General features: G+C 56.4%; 1 protein-coding gene across 1 annotated transcript; it reads right to left on the bottom strand.

The window, feature by feature from the left end:
• Positions 1-4,625: 4,625 nt before the first annotated feature.
• Positions 4,626-11,653, bottom strand: LOC130474285 (serine/arginine repetitive matrix protein 1-like). The gene is made up of 5 exons (XM_056845837.1): positions 11,579-11,653; positions 8,785-9,347; positions 7,742-7,934; positions 6,458-7,222; positions 4,626-4,637 (listed from the first exon to the last, which is right to left on the bottom strand). The coding sequence occupies exons 1-5, from the start codon at positions 11,651-11,653 to the stop codon at positions 4,626-4,628; spliced, it is 1,608 nt and encodes a 535-aa protein (XP_056701815.1).
• Positions 11,654-13,435: the final 1,782 nt, after the last annotated feature.

Raw genomic sequence — 13,435 nt, 5'->3', positions numbered from 1 at the left:
AAACATTTTTAGGCTGCCTTTCCAGCCAATCAGACGGCGAACATAAAAATATTTTAAAACTTAAAGAAAACTTGGTGCCCAGAATAAGGTGGACAACCGTTTCTTTCTTCTGATCTCTCTTACAAGTCATAGGCTGAGGCTAGATTAAGGGCGAGGAATGGATGCAGCATCCAATTGATCCCATGTAATATAGCAACTCAGACACGTACAGAGTGTCTGCCTTTCCCCCAGAAGCCAAGTTGTCCTTCAAGGGCAACAGAACCAATAAGCTTCATGGTCCATCCTGCGAACTTGGGGCAGCCACTCTCTCGCTCAGCCTAGCTTACCTCACAGGGTTGTTGTGAGGACACAACAAAGAAGAGAACACCCTCCCGAACCTCTTGGAGAAAGGGAGGGAGAACAATGTGATAGATGGACGGGCAGTGATGGCAGGCGATTCCCAGCAGGCAGAATTTCTAAAGAGAAATGCACCAGAGGTAAAGCCCCACCCGCCTCTCCCTTCAAAACTTTCCCAAAACAGCAACCAGAATCATTGCATGGCTCTTGAACACTTCTAGCTGAAGGTGCTGCTCTTGTACCATCGCTCAGTGGAAGAGCATCTGCTTGACACTCAGAAGGTCCCAGGTTCAATCCCCGGCATCTCCAGTTAAAAAGGACCAGGCAGCAGGGGATGGGAAAGACCTTTCTCCCCGAGACCCTGGAGAGCCGCTGCCAGTCTGAGCGGACAAAACTGACCTTGGTGGACCGAGGGTCTGATTCAGTATAAGGCAGCTTCGTGTGTGTTAATGTGTACTAAGCTTACCACGTGAGCACATGTGCTGACTCTGGCCACTGCTTTCCAACTACCAGGGGCCATCCCTAGGTGACTGTCCTCTGTCTCAACAATGGCAGATCCCTACCGCTCCAGACTGGCTTCAGCATCAGCTGGCCATAAAATGCCCCCAAAGTCCCACTCACATGGAAGGTCCAATTTTTAACAAGCATTCACCCCAAGCGTCGGCACAAGTACACAGACAGGCCATGAGGAGAACAACGTGGGTGCCTGCCTTTTATCACCTGCAAAACGAAGAATGTATTTTTTTGGAAGCCAGCCCCAAGGACCTAAGAGCAAAGTCCAAAGACTACCATCGAGAGAGCTGTACCCTCAGCTCTAAAATCTGTTCGAAGGGTTTAAAAAAAAACACCCTCTCCTCATGATGGATCTTTGGTGCACAGAGAACACAGCATATGGACCCCCTTGCCATAAGACGCAGTGACGGCCGCTGGACTTTAACGGCACTAAGAGAGGCTTAGAGAAATCCATGGAGAAGGAAAGGTGGCCTCACAGTTCTTAAGCTATGAGCCCGAGGGGAAATCACTGGGTTCAAAGGCAGGGTGTGTACCAGTTGCATGGTGGGGGGGAGACAGAAGAACAGGGGAGAAAGTCCTTGGCAGGAGGAGCTCAGTAGCAGAGCATTTGCTTTGCATGCAGCAAGTCCCAGGCGTCAATCCGGTTGAAGCCCCTCAAGCCCCTCTCTCTACTCAAGACCCCAGAGAGCTACTGCCAATTAGAGGAGACAAACTCTGGGTCCAAAGGCCCAACACCGCTTACCCAAATATAAACCCCTGCGGAGAGGCAGCCGCCTGGAGGTATCTGCTCGACCTCCACAGGAAACAGGATGCTGGACTAGGCGGAACACCGGTCATCTTCCCACCCGTTTTCATCCCACCTCCCTTGAAGGGGCTCCACGCAGCTGACCCGGTTCGCCCCTCCCTCCTTAACAACCCCGTGAGGCAGGTTAAGTCGAGAAAGAGTAGCTGACTGCGTCATCGCTGGAGGGGGCTGTGACCTTCGTCCCTGCTTGTGGGCTTCTAAGGGGCAACTGACTGGCCCTTTGGGGCAAACGGATGCTGAATTCGGTGGCCCAGGGCAGTGGCTCAAACAGGCCAAGGGTTTCTCTCACTCCGCCTCGGTCGAGCTCAATTTGGGGAGAAAACTTTTCAAGGCTTACAAGGGCCATGTTTATGGCTGTTTGTACTGAGGCAGGGGAGGGGAGGCGGCACAGTTATAGCCCGATCTCATCAGATCTCGGAAGCTAAGCAGGTTTGGTACAAGGATGGGGGACACCCATGCTCTGCCGAAGAAGGCAGCGGCAAACCACCTCTGCTTCTCACTTGCCTTGAAAGCCCCTTGCGGGCATCGCCATAAGTCAGTAGCGACTTGATACGTACGTACTGTGGCTGATTTGCTCAATGAGAAAGGCCTTCCTAGCCGGAGACCCTTTTAGCTCCACGCGGCAAGTAGACCCGTCCAACACAGCAACCACAATACTGAGATATTATCTGCAGTGGATGGAAAAGTTTAAAAAACGCAACTCCCACCGCACCGGCAACAGACACAAAAAAGCTACAAGCAGAGACTCACCAGCGGTTGCACACTCCGCTGGCTGCACGTCCGAGCCCTCCCCGCACGGAAAGCGCGCGAGCGCCCACGCATACCGATCCGGAGGCACGCTCAACCGCACTCGCACCCTCTCGCACATACCAATACAAACCCCACACCTCTCGCGCATATCAAATCGAGATCATCAATAGGCACAGCGTTCCACGCATACCAATGCCCACCTGGCCCTGCGTTTAAACACCTTCACCAACGGCAGGCAGCCTAGCAAGGGGTGGGGGGGTGCAGGAAGAGTTCACAGCTGTGGAAAGACCCCTGCCCTGGGGCTTGACCCCCCCCCTCAAACTTTCAGTCTGGGGACAAGGCACTGGGTAATAGTCATTCGTGGGATGCATTAAAAGGGGCAGGAAGAGAAAGATTGTTCTGGGAATAATCCAAGTACAAGCCTTGAGATTTCAGGGCCAGAAGATTGGAAAATTCACTACCCCGCCAGGAAGAAGCCTCCCCCCACCCCAGAAAGGTCAAATGAAAGACTCTGAAAAACAAGTGGGTGGGCTAAAAGGTGCTCAGCTCAACCTTACCCAAGACTCTTCTGCACCAAATACACAGAGACAATGGCAAAGAGGGGCCGGAAACAGATTGCCCTTTTGGAGGCTTTAAAGCACCCATATCCCTAGGCATGTTTTAGGCAACAGAGACCCACAACAATTTCCAGTTCAAAAGAGAACTGCAGGGTTGGTTCAGTGGAGCAAGCAATTTGTGGTTCATCCTTAAAACAGCCCTGCAGGGCAGGCCAGAATTATTATCCCCAGATAGCAGACGGGGAGGCCAAGGTTGAAGGATCATGTCAGTCGGGCATGGCTGAGCGAGCGGGATGGGGCTGAGCCATGGGTTTAGAGTGGTTTTTGACACCATGACTGTAGGCCCAAGCCGAGCAACAACATAAAGAAAATGCAACTCTTAAACGCACACAGACACACTTCTGATTTATACTCAAATACTTTTGCCAAGCAAAAACTCTCAGTTCAACCCAAAAGGACACCTTGAAAGGCAGCGTCAGCCTTATCCAGAAACATCTCAAATGACAGGGCACGCACACTAAGAGAAACAGGGCTAGAAAGCATTAAAAAAAAGTAGACACTTTTCACACCAACTGACCTAAACCCAGACACTCTTGAACGATCACTGCTCCACAATCCCCATCCATTACAATAAGAACAAGGAGAATTGTCCAGTCGATTCGCACCCTACACCAATCCGGCTCTGCAGAAACACCTGGCGCACCTGGGCTTAATCAGGATTCCAGCCACAATATTTACATGGAACATCCACATTCAGAAGCAGTCTACCTCCACACACCAAGTACTGTGGATAAACAAACTCCTGCTTGTGAGATTTCCCCACAAATCCGGACAGCTAGCTGCTGTCAGAGTCAGGCCATTTGGCCTGATCCAGGGGGGCTTCTTCCTGGGACCTTCACTCTCAAGTGAGCTTTCAGTGGCATGGGCCGGAAAGAGATGAAGCAAAAGCAGTGTGCTAAGCAGCTCCCTTCCTGCCATGGGGAGCGCCGACCAGCCCCAACGCAACAAGGACTTCAGTCCAGGGAAACTATTCTGATGTTCAACACTAATTGGTGCCTTGCGACACCGGCCCACGTTTGGCCTCAAAGAGCTGGGAGAGGGGCCCACTGGGTTTTGCTCAGAACACTAGAAGGAAGCTAGAAATAATTGTGGCTGTTCTCAGTGCGAACCCCCGACCCATGTGCAGATTTGCTACCCAGGTCTGGCAGGTTTTGGTGTTGTTTCAAAAACCTGTTTGCCAAGAATTGAGAGTGGGTAGGGAAAGAAACAGCCCCCAAAGGAAGCGAAGCCTCTCTCAAATGCGTTTCCAGCCCTTCCAAAAATGACTCTGGTTTTGCATCCTGCACACAACCTCAGCCAATTCCCCAGCAGCTGGGAAACAGTTCAGCTGCCAGCTCTGCCAGGAAAAGGCAAATCTTGTAGCTTGACATGCCAGCACACAGAAAGGGGGACACAGACAGCCACCCTGCATGCTATGGGGTTAAATCCCAAGTGGGGTGGGGGGGAGCAGGAGAGAGATTTCTTTTGTTCCAGTGAGTCCAGAAGAACATAACTCTTGAGAAGCAGAATTTCCTGAAACCTGCCCAGATTTAAGAAAAGCTCATGCAAGTTACTAGCCCACAAAGAGGTACGGTACACCTGCTTGCCTGTTCACATAGGCAATATCACTTGTTGGCCTGAAAGAAAAGGAAAGAGAAGCTGAGTTTGCCAAAACTTCTCCGCCTGGTTCTCTAAAGGACACCTGGGTCTTGGGTTGTTCCTTGCATCTGAGATCCTTCAACTGGAGCTGCTGAGGTTTGCACTTGGGACCTTCTGTGCCCAAAGCAGGTGTTCTGCCACGGCAATTCTTAGTTACCACAGGTGACAATGCAATATATATATATTTGGAAGCCTGCACAAGCTCCATCTTCAAATCTTCCTACGTTCATACCATTTGGCTCTGGTGGTGTCTGTAAGCCGCCGTACTTATGGGTATGAAGTCACAGATGATCTCACGGGACAAGTGTCAAAATTCAAGGGCACTTTCAAGTCAGAGTTACTTTCTCAGAAAACCTAACAAACATGGAGAACCCCACTTTCCCAGCAAAACATCCCTTCTAGAGCAGCCATTTCAAAACCGAGCCCTCCAGCTCCTAGCCGGAATTCTCTGTTGAAAAGTCCAATTTCTGTTCTTCTCTTAGCTGCTTCTCCTTCCACACTGTTTTGCGTTCTTTTGGCCAGCCCTAAGGAAAGCCACGAGTCTGTCTTTTTGCTTCTCCTCTAACCAGGCAGCTCTTCCTAAAACTCGCACGCTTTGTGCTCGAAAACTTTTGTCTTTTCCTGGGTTGTCCCTCTCTCGCTCTCTGCCAATTCTACTTTCACCCTTCCAGCCGTGCTCCTGAAAACAGCCAGGGCATTCGGTGCCACGGTCCCGCAAAGCCTCATCAGCTGGCAAAGCTTCTGCCAGTCGGGCCGCCATCAAAGCCTCAGCTCTGGAACCGACAGTATTTTATCCAGGGAATCTCAGATCATGTGCAGAGAGTCTTTTCCACACCAGTTGCCAAAACCAGCCTCTGGAATTCAGAAGAAAGGGCCTCCAGATAGAGGATCCCTCTTCCTAAAAACTAACCACTAGATTCCATCCATGGTTGGTGCAGACTGCAAAATGAGAGCCTTGCGGGTGGACAACCCCCCCTGCTGCTCCCCACTGCAAACAGAGGGCCCCCCACCAGGCAGGGATATAAGGGTGCTCATTCCTTCAAGCTTTCTCCCGAAGGCTCAGTTCCACTTTTTCTTCCTGGACCCCAAAAGGCACCAAAGCTGACTCTTGGGTCTTGCAAAGGGCCTGGCCAAGAAGATGGATCCCCATCAACAGGCACCCTGGAGCCAGGAGGGCAGAGCCAATGCCAGCTGACACAGTGCCCCCACCCCGGCACGCACACCATCAGTGAGACCAGAGGAAACGCCAGCCCCACAAGGTTAGAACCCACCACTTCCTATGAAGGAGAGGTGGAAGAAGGTCGGGGCCAAGATGCCCGCATCTCACTTAACCCACAAAAAGGGCAGAGGTGGGACTAAGAGAGTGGGAAAAGCCTACACACACTGGAATAGCTGGGGCCAGCCCTGCCCGACTGGTCCAGACCCTCCAGTCCGGCATCCTGCTTCCAACAGGGCACAGCCCGGCTCCCCCCTGGGGCTGGAGAGCAGCAACTTCTGGGAGGATCGCAGCCCCCCTTCCGCGCCGCGGTCCCACCTCCACTCCACCCCCCCGTGCAGAAACCCCCTAAGCCCCCCCCCCACCCGCGAAGCCCTATCACTCCTCCCGCCTCTACTGCCCCCGGCCACACCTGTGCGCGGGGAGGGAGGGAGGGAGGTCAGCGCCCCCCCCCCACGCACACTCCTCCGCCCCCCCCCAACTTGGCCAGGCGGCTCCCCCCGGCCAAGCCGCCTCCCGGCCGGCGCCTGGCCATTGTCCCCCGCAGGGCAGAGCCGCGAGCCGGTCGGGCGGCGGACTCACCTGGCGCGCAGGCAGGCAGGGCGGCTGGGCGGCCGGCTGGCCGGGGTCTGGCTGGCTGGGCTGGGCGGCCTGGGGGCGGCCCGGCCCCTCCTCCATGGAGCGGGCCGGCGGGAGGCGGACGGAGGCGGCCAGCCGGGCCGGCGTGGCGCGCACGAGGGGAGGCGGGCGGAGGGGCGGAGGGGCGGCGCGGCTCGCCCCCTCGCCCAGCCCGGCCCTCCACACCCCCGCGCTGGCGCTCCAGCCGCCGCCGCCGCCGCCGGCAAGGCTGCCTTTCACATGGTGATGAGCGGGCGCGGCGCTGCGCATACTGATGCTGCCGCCGCCGCCTGGACCGGCCGCCCGGCGCGCTCTGCACATGCCCCGGGGCGGGAGAGCTCTCTGCACGCGCTCGGGGAAGGGGGGGGGGAAGCCCCTGCAAGCGACGGCCTGGACGGGAAGGCTGGAGCGGGTCCGGGGGAGAGAAGCGGGACGGGGCATTCCTGGGGAGCGGCAGCCTGCAAACTTGCGCGCAGTTGGAGTGTTCGTGGGCATCCCGTAGCTGCGCGGCCGCCCAGCCAATGGCGAGGGAGCGGGGGCTCCGGCAGCCAATCGCCGGGGAGGGTCCCGGGGGCGCGGACTTGCAGCCCGGGAGGGCCGGGGGGCGCTCGCCTCCGCCGGCCATCCCCCCCGAGGGGGCCTGGGGGTCGCCGTCCGCCGCGCAGCATCGTGGCGTGGGGGTTCAAGTGTGGGACTGGGGTCCGGGAGAGCCAGGTTCGAATCCCCGCTCTGCCACGGAAACCCACTGGCCGACCTTGGGTCAGTCGCGCACGCTCCGCCTAACCTACCTCGCCAGGTTGTGGCGAGGATGGAAGGGAGGAAGGGAGGAGGAGGTGAGCTGCTTTGGGTCCCCGCTGGGGAGAAAAGCGGGGTACAAATGAAAGAAGCAAGCGGCAGAGCAGAGACCCTCTGCCCAAGGGCGGGGAGGGGGCTCTCGAGCGGCGGCACGGACCCGGCACGTCTGCGGTCGTCTGAAGCGGCCTTCGTGCGAATCAGACCGTCGGGGTCGCTCAGCGCAGCGCCGCCTCCTGCCCGGCTCTACCGACGCCGCCGCACCTGGCGGGATTCGAACTCGGGACCCTTGCGCAGCTTTCGCGCCGGAAGCCGCAGCCCCTCCCGCTCGATCTCCAGAGGATAGTTCAGAGCTGGCGGCAAGATTTCCCACGGCCGATTCCTGCCCGTTTCTCATTCCGCATTTCAGATTCCACGTTGAAATTTCAAACGTTAAAAATAAAATCACATCTGCACCTTTTTGTCTGGGGTTTCTGGAGGGTCCCGATCCGCGGCAGGTAGGCGGGCCAGAGCTCGGTCCGAGGGAGACGTGACAGCCAGCAGCGAACTGGGAGGGGGTCGTGTCACCCGGGCGTGGGGTGGGGGACGCGTTCGCACGTGCAGCGCCTGCCTTCGACACGGGGCCCCCTCCCAGAACTCGCTGCTTGTCCTGCAATTAAAAACATGCGGGTAGGCGAGGGGTCATTCCCCCAAAGACGCTCCGGGGGCCGGCTTCAAATCAGCGGGGCCCCCTCCCCCAGCACAAAGACCCCCACCCAAATCCACCCACCCTTATAATGATTTTTTTTAATCCCAACGGGCTCCGTCGAGTCTATTTTTTACCGCTCCCTCCCTCCAAGCAACGCCGGGTGGACCAACGTGCTCCCCCCTCCCTTTTGAATCTTCACACCAACCCTGCCAGGTAGGCTAGGCCGGCACAGAGAGAGCGGCTGACTCAAGCTCAGGGTGGCAGAAGGGGGGGGTTTGAACCCGGGCCCCCCACACTGGCGCTCCCGCCTCCCCTTTTCGCCCTCTTCTGCCCACTCCTTCATGCTGGGGGGGTGTGTGTCTGCAACTGGAGGCCCCCCGAACACAATCCGGGCCCCTAAGAGAGGCCGCCTGCTCCCTGGCTCGCAGGAGGGGATCGTCACGTGTGAACGGGGGCTGGGGCGACTCGGGAGACTCCCGCAGTTGCGCGGGATTCCAGCCGAGTCGGGGCAGCCCAGGAGGCGCCGGCGATGGGGCCGGCCGGGCGCCCGTGATTGGCAGCCGCGCTTAATTAATTAATGCAGGCAGGTTGGCAGATGACGGACAGCTGTCAGCAGTAATGACCGAGGCGGGCCCGGCGAGGCAGCAGGCGCTTGATTGACAGGAGGGGGGAGAGGGGGGAGCCAAGTGGGGTGGGGGCGAGGAGAGGAGGGGGCAGGAAGCCCCCCCCCTTTTGCGCAGCTTTCCTGGCCGGACTCGGGGGCTGAGCGGCCCCTCTCCCCCCCGCCCGGCTGCCGCAGCCGGGTTCGCACGTGCACGGCCGCCACGCGACTGCCAGACTCCTGGAAGACGGTTGCGTCCGGGTTCGCACGTGCACGGCCGTCGCTTCCAGCTCTTGGCGGCGGGCAGGCCTGACTCGCCGGCGCCGTGGAGGAAGACCCCCCCTCGCCTTCCCACGACTGGGGCCGGACTCGGCAGCTACCCAGGATCCCCACCCCAGGGCGCATTCACACGTGCGCGTCGCGGGCCGCGCCTTTCCAGAGGGCTCCTGCCGGCCGCGGCCGGCAGGAGCCCTCTGGAAAGGCGCGGCCCGCGACGCGCACGTGTGAATGCGCCCTGGGAGAGGTTGCCGGCGTGACCCGGGCCCGGCGGGGAAGCCCTTTGGCTCCGGCGAGCAGCGCCTGCCAATCACCCGCCCCGCGGGGCTCCGGGCCGCTTCCAGACGCCGCCGCGCCTGACACGCGCCTGACCCCGCTGCGCATCGCCGGCAGCGCGGGGAGGGGGAGGCCGACCCCGGGAGCTGCCCTTCGTACGCTCCCAGAGGCACTCTTGCCCGCAGCGCCTCTCCGGGGTGCGGGACAGCGCCCGGGGGGGTCTACCCCGCAGGGGCTGCATTTCTTACACGTTTACTCTTTTACCCCGCCCTCTCCAGCCAAAGGTCCTCCGGAAGAGGGGGGGGGGAGGCTGCCAGCTCCAGGTGGGCAAATCCCTGGAGATTTGGGGATGGATCCTGGGAAGGGGGCGTTTAGGGAGGGACCTCAGTGGGGTGCGATGCCCTTTTCCCTAGAACGGAGCTCTGTTGCCTGGAGAGGAGCTGTCATTCCGGGGGATCCCCAGGCCCCACCTGGAGGTTGAGTAATCAAAAACTGTGAATTTTGTTGGATGTTTGTCTTTTGCTCTTTGAGCCCGTATTTATTCTTATAATTAAGGTTGTTCCTTTGAATAGCCCTAATTGCATTTCAGTTTGAGTCTGAGCTTTTATTGTTAGCTATACAAGTGCATTGTTTTGATTCCTTGCCCACCTGGAGGTTGGCAACTCTGTGCAGGAGTACAAACTGGCGCCTTGGGGCTAAGCTGATGGCAGCGCACCTTGCAGCCGGGCCACTCTCGGCTTTGCAGGCTGGTTTTGTGGCCACTGGGACGCCTTCTCCAAAAGCGGCAGAGCACTAAAGGAAAAGGCCCCGGGAGCTGCCAGGAGGCGATGGCGGGGTGGGGTGGGGGGTGTTCTCTCGCCCAAAAGGCACGGGGAGGGGGGGCTGATCCTCCACCGCGAGTTAAAGCAACGGAGCGGCCTGCTGATGGCAAAAATGCATTTGCGGGCTGCTCAAATCGGTGTGTGTGTGTGTGTGTGTGTGTGGGAAGTTAAAATAGTTTCTACCTGAGTTCAGGGCACCTTCACAAAGAGCAAACGGGGGTGGTGGCGGTGGTATGAATTGAGACAAATTGCATCCCTGTTAAAATGCAGAGTTAGGTGAACACCTAACTGTATTTAACAGATACAGATCCCCTGTCAGGGATGCTGGCTGATCCTGCATTAAGCAGGGGGTTGGACTAGATGGCCTGTATGGCCCCTTCCAGCTCTATGATGCTATGAACCCATCAGTTACCTGGCTTAGTTTAAGGTACTGGTTGTGGCCTACAAAGCCCTTCGTAGCCCAGGACCCTCACATTTGCTTGACCGCCCCCCCACCCTATGCTCCACAACGACAGCTTCGCTCACTGGAGCAGGGGTCTTCTGCAGGGGCCAGCCTGCAAATGGGCGAAGTCAACTACCACCCCTACACCTGCCTTCTCCATGGTGGCCACCACCTCATTGAATGGTTTGCCAGAGGAGGTCAGGAAGGCCCCCCTGGCTTTCTGCAAACTATGCAAAAGTGAATTATGTTGCCCTGTACTAAATGAGCCACAAAATTACTTGGACAGGACCATGGTCTATACTACTTTTAGTTTGCCGAAACTGTATTGGGGGGAGGGGGGGAGAGGCTGTGCGTGGATTGGCCAAGGTCACCTATTTTTATTTATTGTGTAATTTATTTACTGTGTAATGTAATACTCATGCTTTGCTTCAATTCAGTTTTATAGTTCTACTACCCCTAATCCTATGTCATTATTAGATGAATGTCCTGTCCTATTGATTGCATTGTCTCACTCCCTGTACTCCACCTTGAGTCCAGATGAGAAAGGCGGCTCTAAATAATGTAAAGCGATAAAGAAAATAGGTGGCCTTGGACAATCCATGCTCAGCCTCTTTCCTCCCCTCCCCATACAGGAGTAACTGCAGACCTCTTGGGAGGGCTAGTGGCTCAGTGGTAGAGCATCTGATTGGCACACAAAAGGTCCCAGGTTCAATCCCAGGCACCTCCTGTTAAAACAGCCAGGTAGTAGGTGATATGAAAGATCCTCAGCCTGAGACTCTGGAGAGCTGCTGCCAGTCTGAGTGGACAAGACTGACCCCGATGGGCCAATGATCTTGACGCAATATAAGTCAGCTTCATGTGTTCATGACTACCTTGAGGGTTGGTGTAAAGACAGCAACAAGATGAGTGCTTGGCAGGCTAGGAAGCAATCTATGAGAGGGGCCTCTCATTTATTAACTGGCAAATTGGGCGGGGGAGGGCTGCAACGAGGAGGGGGGCTGGTAATTTTCTCAAACTTCGTTAGTCGTGTTCTATAATTTTCCCATTCGGGACTCGTTTTGTGCCTTTTCTACCTGCACTTCCCTGAAGTGCACTGAGAAGATGCGGGCTAGTAATGGGGGGAAAGAAGCCCCCCACCATGGCTGGTTTCCCGTTCCTCCCCACACACCCACACATCCCAGGTACCTACCGCTACAGGCAAGTGGTGACTCCTTGACCCAGTCTCCGTTGGAACTCGGCGGCGGCGAGGCACAACAGGCCCCATCGCCATGAGCCTCCACACCCTCCAGGGCTTCCCTGCCTGAGTTAGCGGCGTTTGCTACGAAAATAGACTCTAACAGAGGCGCGAGTGAAGACACTTGGGATAGCCTGACACCTGCTGGCCACTTAGATGTTTGCAATGAAGTCTTTGCGGCCGGATTTGGGATCCGGTTCCAAACTCCTCCTCTTGGCTGGGGATCCCTGCTCAGGGCTGATGAGCAGCGGGGGTGGCTGGGGGGAGGGGGCAATTTGGCCTGGGCTTCAAGCTCAAGGGGGTGGGGGTACTGGAGATGCTCTGTAGCTTACGTGCATTTCTATTAGCCCAAGTAATTTTTTTAAAATCAAGTTTAGTCTCAACTCTTTATTTTGTGCATTATTTCGTTTTCTTCTGCTTTATTTATTTATTTGACTTATAACCCGCCCTCCCCAGCAAGCTGGCTCAGCATGGGTAACATCATTTAAAAGTACAACAACCAATATGTATATCCATAATAAAACCAATAATAACGTTCTAAAACCTAACATAATGTCGCATCAAGTCTAAAAAAGCTGTGGGTGCCGTATAGGTGGCAACCCTTCACTTTGTATTGTTCCCAATCAAGGGGGAGAAGGGGGGGAAAGCCTGTAAAGATGGTATAATATAGTATAAGCTTTTATAAGTGGCTGTCCTCAGTTGTAGGCCTGGTGGAAAAGCTCTGTCTTGCAGGCCCTTCGGAAGACTTTCAAATCCCACAGGGCCCTGATGTTGCCGGGCAGAGCATTCCACTAGGTCGGAGCTAGGGCCGAAAAAGCCCTGGCTGTTGTCAAGGACAGCCGCACGCTCTTAGGGCCAAGGACCACCAGTAAATTCTCATTGGACGATCTTAAGTGTCCTTCGGGGGTATACCAGGAGAGGCGGTATACCAGGAGAGGCTAGGGGCCTCAAAAAACAACAACAGTGGAACTTACCTGTAACTGCTGTTCATTGAGTGTCTTCTGTGAAGGCACGCATGGGACTGGGCAGGCTGGCCTTTGCCTGCGCAGTCCCATGCCGGGACTGCACTGAAGACACGAAGATGACCTGGAAGTCGCCGAGTCCTCTCTGGACCTCTGGGTCTGATAGGGTCTGATAGGAAGAGATACACATTCTGCATTTTTGCAGACGATCCAGGGTTTCCAGCTCCAAGTTGGGAAATTGCTGGAGACCGGGGGGGGGGGGGGGCAGAGCTTTGTGAAAGACTGAGATGCCACAGAAGCTGCTGTTTTCTCCAGTGGAACTGACCTCTGCAGTCCAGAGAGGAGCTGTAATTCCAGAACTCCAGCACCACCCACTAAGCAAAGCTCTAGGAACACTCCCCCAAATCACTATGGTCTTTACCATAACGATTTTGCCGGATCCTAGAACGTCACCAAGTAATTTAATCACTTATGGGTTTGGATGGGTTTGTGCCCACTTTCTCCTGCTGCTTTGGCAGACAAGTAACCCTGAGCTGCCTGGGTGGTCAGTGGCCATTTGGGATGGGGGGGGGCACATAAAGCCTCCTGGCTGGCCGGCAGAGCTCAAGATCTCATATGCCAGAGCCAGCGGAGGGGCTCGAGCACCTGGTGGCTGAAAGCAGGCCCCATTTCACACCGGCCTTGTTTCCTCCCATTTTGGCTCACAGACTCCAGTTAGCACTCTTGCTTGCCATAGATTCCCCACTGAGGAGAAAGGCAGGGCATCATTGTAGTCAGTAAGGGAGACTCGTTCACAGCGGGGCGTGGTGCTTTCGAGTGCCACACTGGGGCCTGGAACGACTGGGTCTGA

This window comes from Euleptes europaea, chromosome 3, assembly GCF_029931775.1.
Source record: "Euleptes europaea isolate rEulEur1 chromosome 3, rEulEur1.hap1, whole genome shotgun sequence".
NCBI classification, from domain to species: domain Eukaryota; kingdom Metazoa; phylum Chordata; class Lepidosauria; order Squamata; family Sphaerodactylidae; genus Euleptes; species Euleptes europaea.
Note: the sequence above shows the minus strand (reverse complement) of the source record. Positions and strands in the feature narration are given on the sequence as shown.

Coding starts and splice junctions, on each gene's coding strand:
- LOC130474285 (XM_056845837.1), bottom strand. CDS start 11,653: ATGGGGCCTGTTGTGCCTCGCCGCCGCCGAGTTCCAACGGAGACTGGG. Junction 9,348..11,578: donor GTCACCACTTGCCTGTAGCG/GTAGGTACCTGG, acceptor CCTGCGGGGTAG/ACCCCCCCGGGCGCTGTCCC. Junction 7,223..7,741: donor CAGAAACCCCAGACAAAAAG/GTGCAGATGTGA, acceptor TTTCCGTGGCAG/AGCGGGGATTCGAACCTGGC.